The sequence below is a fragment of the Schistocerca nitens genome, chromosome 2 (assembly GCF_023898315.1).
Source record: "Schistocerca nitens isolate TAMUIC-IGC-003100 chromosome 2, iqSchNite1.1, whole genome shotgun sequence".
In the NCBI taxonomy this organism is placed as follows: domain Eukaryota; kingdom Metazoa; phylum Arthropoda; class Insecta; order Orthoptera; family Acrididae; genus Schistocerca; species Schistocerca nitens.
This window is the reverse complement of record NC_064615.1, coordinates 158,994,448-159,006,448: the sequence shown is the minus strand read 5'-3', so window position 1 is coordinate 159,006,448 and position 12,001 is coordinate 158,994,448. Positions and strand designations below refer to the sequence as shown.

The window sequence follows — 12,001 nt, the reverse complement described above, 5'->3', positions numbered from 1 at the left end:
AATAATTTAAATATCTGCTTAATATCAATTGCACATAGATTAAATATGGTCTTTAGTCAAATTAGAAGTGATCCTACATTTATCAGAAACACAAATGAGTGTTTCTGTTTATGACTATTATTTCCTGATTTATTGGTTTTTCTAGTTTACTCTTGTTAATTATGCTGGATCCTCAATTTTCTTCCTCTTAATAAGTTTTTTATCATATAGAAAATAATGGAAAATTCATTGTTTGTGTAGGCAAGTTTTTCTTCTCCAAATGTCTTTCTTGAATGAGTTTTTCATTATCATGATGTCTGAGAGTGTCCATTACAGCGTATCTTAGACTTCCACACAACTGATTTTATGTCTGTCATGCAAAATGTACTTCAAAGTATTATAGAGGATAAATCGTTCATGTGCTTCTCTATGTAGCATCTGTGCTTGCCATGTTATTTACTGTATTAAGAAACAAATTGAGATAATAAAGTAACAAATAAATCATTAGAAATCACTTACTCCTGAGGCATATTGCTGAACATTTAAGAGGGGTATAATGAAAAAGTGTTAAACTATGATAGCTTATATTACTTCAAAATACAGGAATGTCTTGAAGTAGTTTTTCATACTGTTGAGAGCTTCATACACCCAACATGTGGGGTAGGGCTGGAGGTCAGTCACCATGTATCCAGCAGCAATACATTGCATTTAAAAATATTGCATGTGATGTAAAATTTATACTCTTAGTTGCTAGTAGAAATAATACGACACGATTAATAATCTTTCTAATTTTTGCCTTACCATGATGTTAGTTTAGTTACCGAAAATGCCAGAAGAGTGTAATCTCTAGATTGTACCAAAAGGAAAATTCTCTCGAGGGAACAGACAGAATTGATGACCAGTTATTGCCGATCAGCCAGAACATTATGACTGCCTGCCTAATAGCTGATATGTCCACCTTTGGCACAGATAACAGTGGCAGTGTATTGTGGCATGGAAATGGTGAGTCCTTGGTAGGCCACGGAAGGCAGTTGGCACCACATCTGCACACACAAGTCACCTAATTCCCATAAATTCCAGGGAGGAAGGTGATGAGCTCTGGCACCATGTTCAGTCACGTCCCAGATGTATTCGATTGGGTTCAGATCTGGTGAGTTGGAGGATCAGCACATCAATTGTAACTTGCCATTGTGTTCCTTGAATTGCTCCATCACACTCCTGGCCTTTTGACATGGCACATTATCTTTTTGAAAAATGCCACTGCCATCAGGAAACATTGTCGTGAAGGGGTGTAAGTGGCCTGCAACTGGTGTACAATACTCCTTGGCTGTCTTTGTGCCTCGCATGAGCTCCACTGGACCCATTGATGGCCACATGAATGTTCCCCAGAGCATAATGAAGCCACTGCCAGCTTGTCTCTGTCCTGCAATACAGGTGTCAAGGAGCTGTTCCCCTGGAAGATTATGGATTCATGCCCTCCCTTTGACATGATGAAGAATGTATCAGGATTCATCAGACCGTACAATGCTGTGCCACTGCATCAATGTCCAGTGCCAACAGTCATGCACCCATTTCAGTCATAGTTGCGATGTCATGGTGTTAATATTGGCAGATACATATGTCATCGGCTGTGAGGCCTGTCATTGGGAGTGTTCAGTGCACTGTGTTTTCAGACACACTTGTACTCTGCCCAGCATTAAAGTCTGATGTTAGTCCCACTAGAGTTTGCTGCCTGTCCTGTTTTACCAGTCTGCCCAGCCTACAACATCCTACATCTGTTGGTGTGGTGGTCCAACCCCACGATGTCTGGATGTGGTTTCACCTTGATTTCACCACATGTTGAATGCATGCACACAGAACTCCTTGAACTCCTGATAAGTCATATAGTCCAGAAACATCCCCTAGGCTGTGGCTAAGCCATGTCTCCGCAATATCCTTTCTTTCAGGAGTGCTGGTTCTGCAAGATTCGCAGGAGAGCTTCTGTAAAGTTTGGAAGGTAGGAAACGAGGTATTGGCAGAAGTAAAGCTGTGAGGACGGGACGTGAGTCGTGCTTGGGTAGCTCTGTTGCTAGAGCACTTGCCCGCGAAAGGCAAAGTTTCCTGAGTTCGAGTCTCGGTCCGGCACACAGTTTCAATCTGCCAGAAAGTTTCAAGTCATATAGTTTCCAAAATGCTTGTACCAAATCTCTGGACCATTACAGTCTGCCCTCAGTCAAACGTGGACAGATTGCGCACCTTCCACATTCTACATACGAACAGCATGCACACTGATATTACATACTCTGTGTGTATGTCTGACTAGCAGTCATTCCTTGCCAGGTGATACTGCAATCATCTGGACGGGCGTATATAGATAGTAGGTTGATGGTCTGGGTGATCAGTATATAAAACTACACACACTGTACTAGTTTCCAGAACTAATAGTTCCTTTCCTGGCGAAGAGAGAGGGATAGATTGGGGAAGGTTAAAAGAGAGGGTAGGTCACTCAGACTCTAGGATGAGAAGGACCCACCTGCTGTGACGATGAGGGTAGACCTTTTAAGTTGGACCAATGAAAGCAACACTTAATAGATAAAAAGTTGAAGCATGGTGATAGGTTTCTGTACACAGACAGTGTGATAGTGATTTTTGTAAGATCAATGAATTAAAATGTTTTCTCCCATATCAGGAAAAAAGAAGGTGTCATGCGAGAAATAAATGAATTGAAAAGTACTATCAATGGAATTGAAGTAAAAGTAAAAGGACTTCACGAGTCAAAGAAAAACTGGAAACAATTACACTCACAATATGTGAACGAACAGGAGGAATTGGAGGTATGTGGTAACAATATAAAATAGTTCATTGAATATTGACTGTTTAAAATAACTTAACTGTCTTAAGTAGCTAGCTGAAGCATAATTTTTTATATCGAATAAGACTATGTTCTGTTTATGAAATATGGAATAAGACTGTGTTGAAACAAATATACCTGGTATTTCATGTTTATTGAGTCTTTTCAGGAAATTGTCCTCTATTCTTGTCAGGCTTAATTTGTGGTACTTGTTGTTTGTTTCTTGGTAATAAAACCAAAACAATGATGGCTCCTCATAAAAAGCCTACCGTAAATAATTACAAGATGAGTAAAAACAAGAAAATGAAAATTATCCATTCTTGAGAGCTTTGATCCAAATAGGAACCATCTCCAAGATGAGATGCCTTAACAGAATGTTGATGTAACTAATTTCTACTTACAAAGGTGGCAGTGAGAGGCTCTCACACAGATGGTCACAAAGAAATGATAACTTACAAACTAGTAGTTACACATACACAAATATAACTTGTATCATTGTGAAATTACAACATATTCATCTCATGATTTATGAAATAATAATGTAGAAAAAATATCATAACATTAAAATTCATTCTTAAGATATGCATTTTTATTAAAAATTAATACATAACATCATTCATTCATTCATTCACCCATCATTCTTGCAAGCAAAATCTTGACATTTGTAGGAAGGAAATAAGACAATTTCGCTACTTCTACTAATGGGTCCAAAGTGTCCCGGTGATGCATTTGGTGTACAAAAAGAAAGGAGACTAAGATCTTTGATAATGCCACTTTCACAGTTAGAGAGAGAGAGCACCAACAAGGGCAGTAAAGGCGCTGACAGAAGTTCTTGTGTTTATAAATCATAGCTGGGTATTTGTCACCCATAATCTACAGGTACACTTCTTGCTCATGTAACTTAGGTAACGGAACTGCAGGTTCAGTATCAGCGTAGCACGTGCCTTCAATCTGATGAAGCATTTCTATTAGGTGGTTCCATATTGTCAGGAACTGCATTTCAGTGCTATAAATCAAGATACCTTCAGGAATTTTACACTATCCAATATGGTCAGCACCCTTAGCTATAATATTCACCATTTCACTGATACTAGATCCACAATCGCCTTGAATGTAGAATATTATGCTTCCTCTCTCTCTCTCTCTCTCTCTCTCTCTCTTTAAGCTGATTTTCCAATTTGCGACGGAACTGTCTCTTAGTCCACTTTCACTGTGTCACTGTGAAGCAAGCTGCAAATTAATATTCGCCTGCCTCAGATTGATGTCTTCTCAGTGTCCCTTCACTCTGCAATGTAGATACTTACAAGGTGATGAAGAAGCAGCGGTCATGAAAACAGCACCTAATATCTACAATTACTGAGGCTGTGTAAATCTCGTTATGGTTGTTCCTGTAAATATTCATAATAAATTTTTGGGTGGAAAAACAGAGTCCTGATCTTCATTGAAAGTTCAGAAATCTGGCAAAAGTAGGTTTTATTTTCAATACCAGAGAAGGAAAATTGCCACTCACCATGTAGCAGAGATGCTGAGTCGCGGTAGGCACAACAAAAAGATTCACACAATTATAGCTTTCAGCCATTAAGGCCTTTGTCAGCAGTGTGTGTGTGTGTGTGTGTGTGTGTGTGTGTGTGTGTGTGTCTACTGCTGACAAAGCCATTAATGGCCAAAAGCTATAATTGTGTGAATTTTTTTGTTGTGCCTATCACAACTCAGCATCTCCGCTATATGGTGAGTAGCAACTTTCCTTCTCTGGTATTGTTACATTCCATCATGGATTTTCCATTGTTAGGTTTTATTTTCTTTTCTTAAACATTTGTCAACAGCCCACTATTAGTATGCAAAACTGCTATTATAAGTTCCCAATTTATGTCACATGTAAAGCAGCCAGAATTCTCCTAAGGTCCATTCTGAAAATAATCGCATGAATATACAGTCACTTTCTACATTAGCTTATTTGTTTTAGTTGTAAATATTTGTCATGTATTGTTGTTTTCCTGACATGTTCTACATCCTGGAGGACCTCCTCACTACGGATCAATTGGAATGAAAATAAGTCTAATCTAATCTAATCTACACATAGCTTGATTTCTTACATAAATCATTCAGTGGATTTCTTTCACAAAGATTGCTCACGGAATGTATTCTGTACTAGAACACAGAACATCGCCACGTGGAATTTTCTAAGTCCAACAAGTCACACGCATATACCTCCCAAACAAAACATCCCACGACTCTCAAACTTTTACAAATTGTTCGTACCAACGAAAGCTACCATTTCAAATCCATCTGAATGCAAAGGACCAAACATTTCTTCATGTTACACATTTTATGGACGGACACATTTGACATGACCTTCGTGCCTGAAAAGCTAGTCCATGGCTACCCCCTCCAGCTACTAATGCAACCTAAGTATCTCGCAGTGCGCTGGAACCATGCTGACTTCCGATTGGCTGTTCGAAAAGGACAGCCAATCTCTTCACACCTTCTAGATCTTACTCGTGCCAAAACTGTTCTGAGGCAATCACTATATCAGATTCATTGGCATCACTTCGACAAGCAAATTATTACTGTAATGTTTATTCAATGTTTATTCAATCTGTATATTGAGCAAGCAGTAAAGGAAACAAAAGAAAAATTTGGAGTAGGTATTAAAATCCAGGGAGAAGAAATAAAAACTTTGAGGTTCACCGATGACACTGTAATTCTGTCAGAGACAGCAGAGGACTTGGAAGAGCAGTTGAACGGAATGGACAGTGTCTTGAAAGGAGGGTATTAGATGAATATCAACAAAAGCAAAATGAGGATAATGGAATGTAGTCAAATTAAATCGGGTGATGCTGAGGGAATTAGATTAGGAAATGAGACACTTAAAGTAGTAAAGGAGTTTTGCTATTTGCGGAGCGAAATAACTGATGATGGTCGAAGTAGAGAGGATATAAAATGTAGACTGGCAATGGCAAGGAAAGCGTTTCTGAAGAAGAGAAATTTGTTAACATTGAGTATAGATTTAAGTGTCAGGAAGTCATTTCTGAAAGTATTTGTATGGAGTGTAGCCATGTATGGAAGTGAAACATGGACGATAAATAGTTTGGACAAGAAGAGAATAGAAGCTTTCGAAATGTGGTGCTACAGAAGAATGCTGAAAATTAGATGGGTAGATCACATAACTAATGAGGAAGTATTGAATAGGATTGGGGAGAAGAGAAGTTTATGGCACTACTTGACTAGAAGAAGGGATCGGTTGGTAGGACATGTTCTGAGGCATCAAGGAATCACAAATTTAGCATTTGAGGGCATTGTGGAGGGTAAAAATCGTAGAGGGAGACCAAGAGATGAATACACTAAGCAGATTCAGAAGGATGTAGGTTGCAGTAGGTACTGGGAGATGAAGAAGCTTGCACAGGATAGATTAGCATGGAAAGCTGCATCAAACCAGTCTCAGGACTGAAGACAACAACAACAACAACAATGTTTATTAATTGAGACTAAATGAAAATTAATCTTGAGATAACTTTAGAAAACTGATTACATCATTACCGACTTTCTGCCTGCTTTATTACAAAGGCAAACACTCATAGATATACGTCATCTGCCAATTATGGAGATTTACAATTTTCTTGACACTCTGGTGGCATAACACTTGTTAGTTACGTAAGGCGTATTACCATATAAATTTGAAATTTGATGTATGTCTTCCACACGCACTCACATTCACTCTCATTTACTCTCATCCTAACACAAAATATAAATATTAACTTTTAAAGTGTTATTTTCATTACGAAAGAAAAATTATCGAAAGTTTAGAATTGAAAATCTTTATAAAATAAATTGGCACACTGGGAGTGCTAGTACTGTTCTCAAATAACAAAGGAAATATAAACTGTTATTGTTCGTATTTGAATTTACTTTCTTAAGTTTCCGTCAAGTACTTTTTTAATGGATTTTTCATATCTCCGAAACTATTATAGGTAGCAGTATCAAATTTTGATGCACTGTTTGTCTGAATAACAAAAGGTCCTGTACCGCTTTTGGAATAAAACAGATAATATTTAACATAGTTATTTAGTTTCTTAGGTGAGGTGAATAAGTGGACTCTATACGTGGCACACAAAAGCATTCCCACACTGGGCCAAAAGGGCAGGTGGCTGATGACACAGTTGGCAGGCCACAAGTCGGGGGAAATTCTCCTGGGTTTTTCTTTGTCAAGGAGCATCTAAAAACAGAGTTAAGCATTTCAGCTTTTGCTTTTCTGTACTCAATTACAGTTTCTGTCTCATTCACTAGGGACTGGACACTAACTTTGCTGCTACTAACGGCCTTTACCTATGACTGGATTAATGGCTAAATGAGTTTCATTCAACATATCTGTTTCTATAGCCTTACGCTTTGTTTTTCACCTATCATGCAGTAATCTCTCTTTCTTTAGAAGTTTCTTTATAGTTACTGTATAACATGGATACTCCTTCCCATCATGAACTGTTCTACTAGGTACATATCTATCCAGTGCATGGTCAACTATTCTTTTAAACTTGTACCATAGTTCCTCTACATGACCCTGCCCTGTGCTGAAAGTTTCAAGTTCCTCATTGAGATGTGACACTATTTATTTATATATGTACTGGGTGGTCCATTGATAGTGACCGGGCCAAATATCTCACAAAATAAGCATCAAATGAAAAAACTCCAAAGAAGGAAACTCGTCTAGCTTCAAGGGGGAAACCAGATGGTGCTATGGTTGGCCCGCTAGATGGTGCTGCCATAGGTCAAACGGATATCAACAGCATTTTTTTAAATAGGAACCCCCATTTTTTATTACATATTCGTGTAGTACGTAAAGAAATATAGATGGTGCTGTAATAGTCACAAACATATAAGTACATGGTATCATATAACATTCCGCGAGTGTGGATGGTATTTGCTTCGTGATACATTACCCGTGTTAAAATGGACCATTTACCAATTGCGGAAAAGGTCGATATCGTGTTGATGTATGGCTATTGTGATCAAAATGCCCATTAGGCGTGTGCTATGTATGCTGCTCGGTATCCTGGACGACATCATCCAAGTGTCCGGAGCGTTCACAGGATAGTTACGTTATTTAAGGAAACAGGAAGTGTTCAGCCACATGTGAAACGTCAACAAGGACCTGCAACAAATGATGATGCTCAAGTAGGTGTTTTAGCTGCTGTCGTGGCTAATCCGCACATCAGTAGCAGACAGAGTGCGCGAGAATCGGGAATCTCAAAAACATTGGTGTTCAGAATGCTGCATCAACATCGATTGCACCCGTACCATATTTCTATGCACCAGGAATTGCATGGCGATGACTTTGAACGTCGTGTACAGTTCTGCCACTGGGCACAAGAGAAATTACGGGATGATTACAGATTTTTTGCACGCGTTCTATTTAGCGATGAAGCGTCATTCACCAACGGCAGTAACATAAACCGGCATAATATGCACTATTGAGCAATGTAAAATCCACGATGGCTGCGACAAGTGGAACATCAGCAACCTTGGCGGGTTAATGTATGGTGCAGTATTATGGCAGGAAGGATAATTGGCCCCCATTTTATCGATGGCAATCTAAATGGTGCAATCTATGCTGATTTCCTATGTAACGTTCTACTGATGTTACTACAAGATGTTTGACTGCATCACAGAATGGTGATGTACTTCCAACATGATGAATGTGCAGCACATAGCTCGTGTGCGGTTGAAGTGGTATTGAATAGCATATTTCATGACAGGTGGGTTGGTCGTCGAAGCACTATACCATGGCCCGCACGTTCACTGGATCTGACATCCCCGGATTTCTTTCTATGGGGAAAGTTGAAGGATATTTGCTATCGTGATCCACCGACAATGCCTGACAACATGCTTCAGCGCATTGTCAATGCATATGCGAAAAATTACGGAAGGCGAACTACTCGCAGTTGAGAGGAATGTCGTTACACGTATTGCCAAATGCATTGAGGTTGAAGGACATCATTTTGAGCATTTATTGCATTAATGTGGTATTTACAGGTAATCACACTGTAACAGCATGCATTCTCAGAAATGATAAGTTCACAAAAGTACATGTATCACATTGGAACAACCGAAATAAAATGTTCGAAGGTACTTACATTCTGTATTTTAATTTAAAAAACCTACTTGTTACCAACTGTTCATCTAAAACTGTGAGCCATATGTTTGTGACTATTACATCACCATCTCTATCACAAAGTGAAAAAAGTGGTCCAACTAAAACATTCATATTTCTGTACATACTACATGAGCATGTAATAAAAAATGGGGGTTCCTATTTTAAAAAGTGCAGTTGATATCTGTTTGACGTATGGCAGTGTCATCTAGCAAGCCAACCATAGCGCCAGCCGGTTTCCCCCTTCAAGCTAGACAAGTTTTGTTCTTTGTAGTATTTTCGTTTGACACTTATTTCGTGAGATATTTGGCCCGGTCATGATCAATGGACCACCCTGTATATATATCTCCTTGTTCTAATTGTCCTTTGTACTCTGGTAATCTTTGTTGGCACAACCCTCTCATGATTACTGATACCAGTTTCGGTGTGGATGTCCTCAAAGCAGTCAAGTCTATTTGATGCTATTAGATTCATAATGAGAGGGATTGCAAACTATCTGTTCCGCATAGTTTTCAGAGAAGGTGTTTATTAATGTTTCACAGGATGTCTTATCATGTCCACCACTAAGAAAACTCTAATTTTCTGTATTGATTTATTGGATTATTGAAGTCTCCAGTGATGATTACAGAACAATCGGGGAACTTACGTACAAGTGAACTGAAGTTTTCTCTAAAGTTTTCAGTTACATCAGGAGATGAGTCTGATGGGGTTAAAAGGATCCAATTACCATTTTATGCCCACTCCTGATAGAAACTAACAAGAATGAGCCTCAGCATGAACTAATTTTTGAGACAATCAGACAGAACAAGAAGTTATACAGAGTCATTATTATATTTGTTGTTCTGGTGCTTGTTATGAAATTGGCCATGCATAGGATATTACAAACTGTTTTGTGCCCACAAATATCATTAAATAAAACTCTTAAGTGAAGAAATACACATCAGGTTACTATCCTTGATATTTCTTGTCATATATTTCTTAATGTTCACATTAAATTCTTGTCTATTGATAAAAGAAAGAGAGATTTCTGGCACAGTAATTACAAATACTTGTTTTGGCCACCTACATGTGGCAGCCTAGCAGCAACTACGTAATGCAACCTGAGGAAAATCTTTGGCCAGCACTATGGTTCCACTGCAGGACAATCTTTGAGTTAGTCTGTTCTGAGCTACTGTAGTTTACACATGTTCTCTGATGTATCTCCACCTTGTAATAAAGTGTATGTATATTCATGGTTTTTGCGATCCCCATTATTTAATATGGGGCATTCTTCTGTATGTGTAGTGACTTTGCTTTGGACAGTGCTATGATCTACAGACTATTCCACCTTCTTCAACTCATCTTACTTGCAACAACAATGGAGCCATCTCACAGCCTTAATGCCACTGACAAGCAAATCCAAGACAGTGACTTCCAATGTCCAGCACATTGATGCTTCACATCAGGAGCAACAACCTTTACCTTGGGTTAATCATGAAACTAACATTGTCTTACGCAGTTCCAGTGTCAAAGAAGACCCACATGAATCTGAACACTGCATGCCAACTTCAAATCCTCTGATTAACTATGGTGATCAACGCAACTAATTAGCATACCAGCGGTGTGGTTTTCAAGAAACAGTCATGAACAAAGAATATCATTGCTAGATTATATCGTGCCTATCACGTCATGTATGGTTTCACCAAGTTAGTTCACATCACCAAATGGAGTTCACTTGGTTGGGCCATGCACAAACACTTTCCCAGGATTTCTGTCTGCACCACAGCTGTCACACAAGAGCTCATCCAACAGCGCTCTCCATCCAGCTGTGGTGTCACAGGCATACCAGGATTTTGACTCTCAACCCAAGATTCCACTATTCCGACCAAACCAACCAGCTATGTGGTTTGCTGTTGTCGAGTGCATTCTCCACAATCATGGCATTTCTGACGACAGTAACATCACTGTGCCGCCTTGGCAAGCACACCCACCTCAGTAGTAATGTTATTTGACCCACTTGACTACAAATAAATTTGATGACACAAAGACAAGGTGCCTACTGCCTCAACATCTGAGGCCATCTTGTTGCACGCCTTCTTCTTGCAGTAGTCTGTTCATCTTGGATCACACATGCAACCAATAGTTCTTTATCGACACTGTGTGTGACGTGAGTGTCATCCTATGTGTACTACCCCTGAAGGAAAAACTTTATGTACAGTTCAACTCTATACGGAGAACAATTCACACATTTCATCAGATGGAAACACATCTTGAACCTTGGACTTCGATTTAAAAGACATGTTCTCTTGGCAGTTTTTCATTCCTGTCATCAATGAACACGCATTGGAGGCTAACTTTCTAAGATATTTTCATCTCTCCTCCAATTTAGCACATGGAATTCTGTTACATCACAACAGTGGACTTTCTGGGACTGGAATCATTGGCACTCCACTAACCCTCAAGCAAACAATGACTATGGTCCCCAGCTCATGGACTGTCAGTTTCATTGACACATACAAACTCTATCAACAGATACTGTGAGACTGCCTGTCATCAGTGCTGAAATTACAATGAACTACTCAACAATACCTCAACATACAGGAAGAAACACTTCACCTACCTGAAGAGAAACACACTATACAAAACAAAATTCAAGCATCTACAGACGAGCTCACAGCCACCCTTATGCACTTGGAACAGCTCACTCAAGACAGCCTCATCATTCCAACCAGCCCATCACGAATGAAGTCAGCAGATTCAGGACAGCCAGCTTCAGACACTCACATTCAATCGTAGCAGCCTGCAACAGCCTTGCTGGCAGCAGCACTCGTCAGTCAGATGTATCCTTCTTCTCGTACCTGCATACCTGTTGTGAGTGTTTCTCCCACCCTGCAACATTCATGTGTGCAGTTCAGATAATGTGCAACAAGTAATGGAACTGTTCCTAAAATAAATAAGAGGCTGGGCCCACCAGTCTGACACGGGGCTTGAAGGTTAGCTCCAGGTAAACATCGCATGGCTAAGTTGGTTATAGAGGAGTTATTACATGTTAAACAGTCTGATAATAC

At 39.3% G+C, this 12,001-nt stretch overlaps 1 protein-coding gene across 1 annotated transcript in view; it reads left to right on the top strand.

The window, feature by feature from the left end:
* Positions 1–12,001, top strand: part of LOC126235852 (structural maintenance of chromosomes protein 4-like) — a 329,466-nt gene that overhangs the window by 243,785 nt on the left and 73,680 nt on the right. Inside the window, exon 16 of the mRNA XM_049944717.1 lies at positions 2,648–2,792. Within this exon, the coding sequence (XP_049800674.1) occupies positions 2,648–2,792 (145 nt within the window). The remainder of the gene's footprint in view (positions 1–2,647; positions 2,793–12,001) is intronic.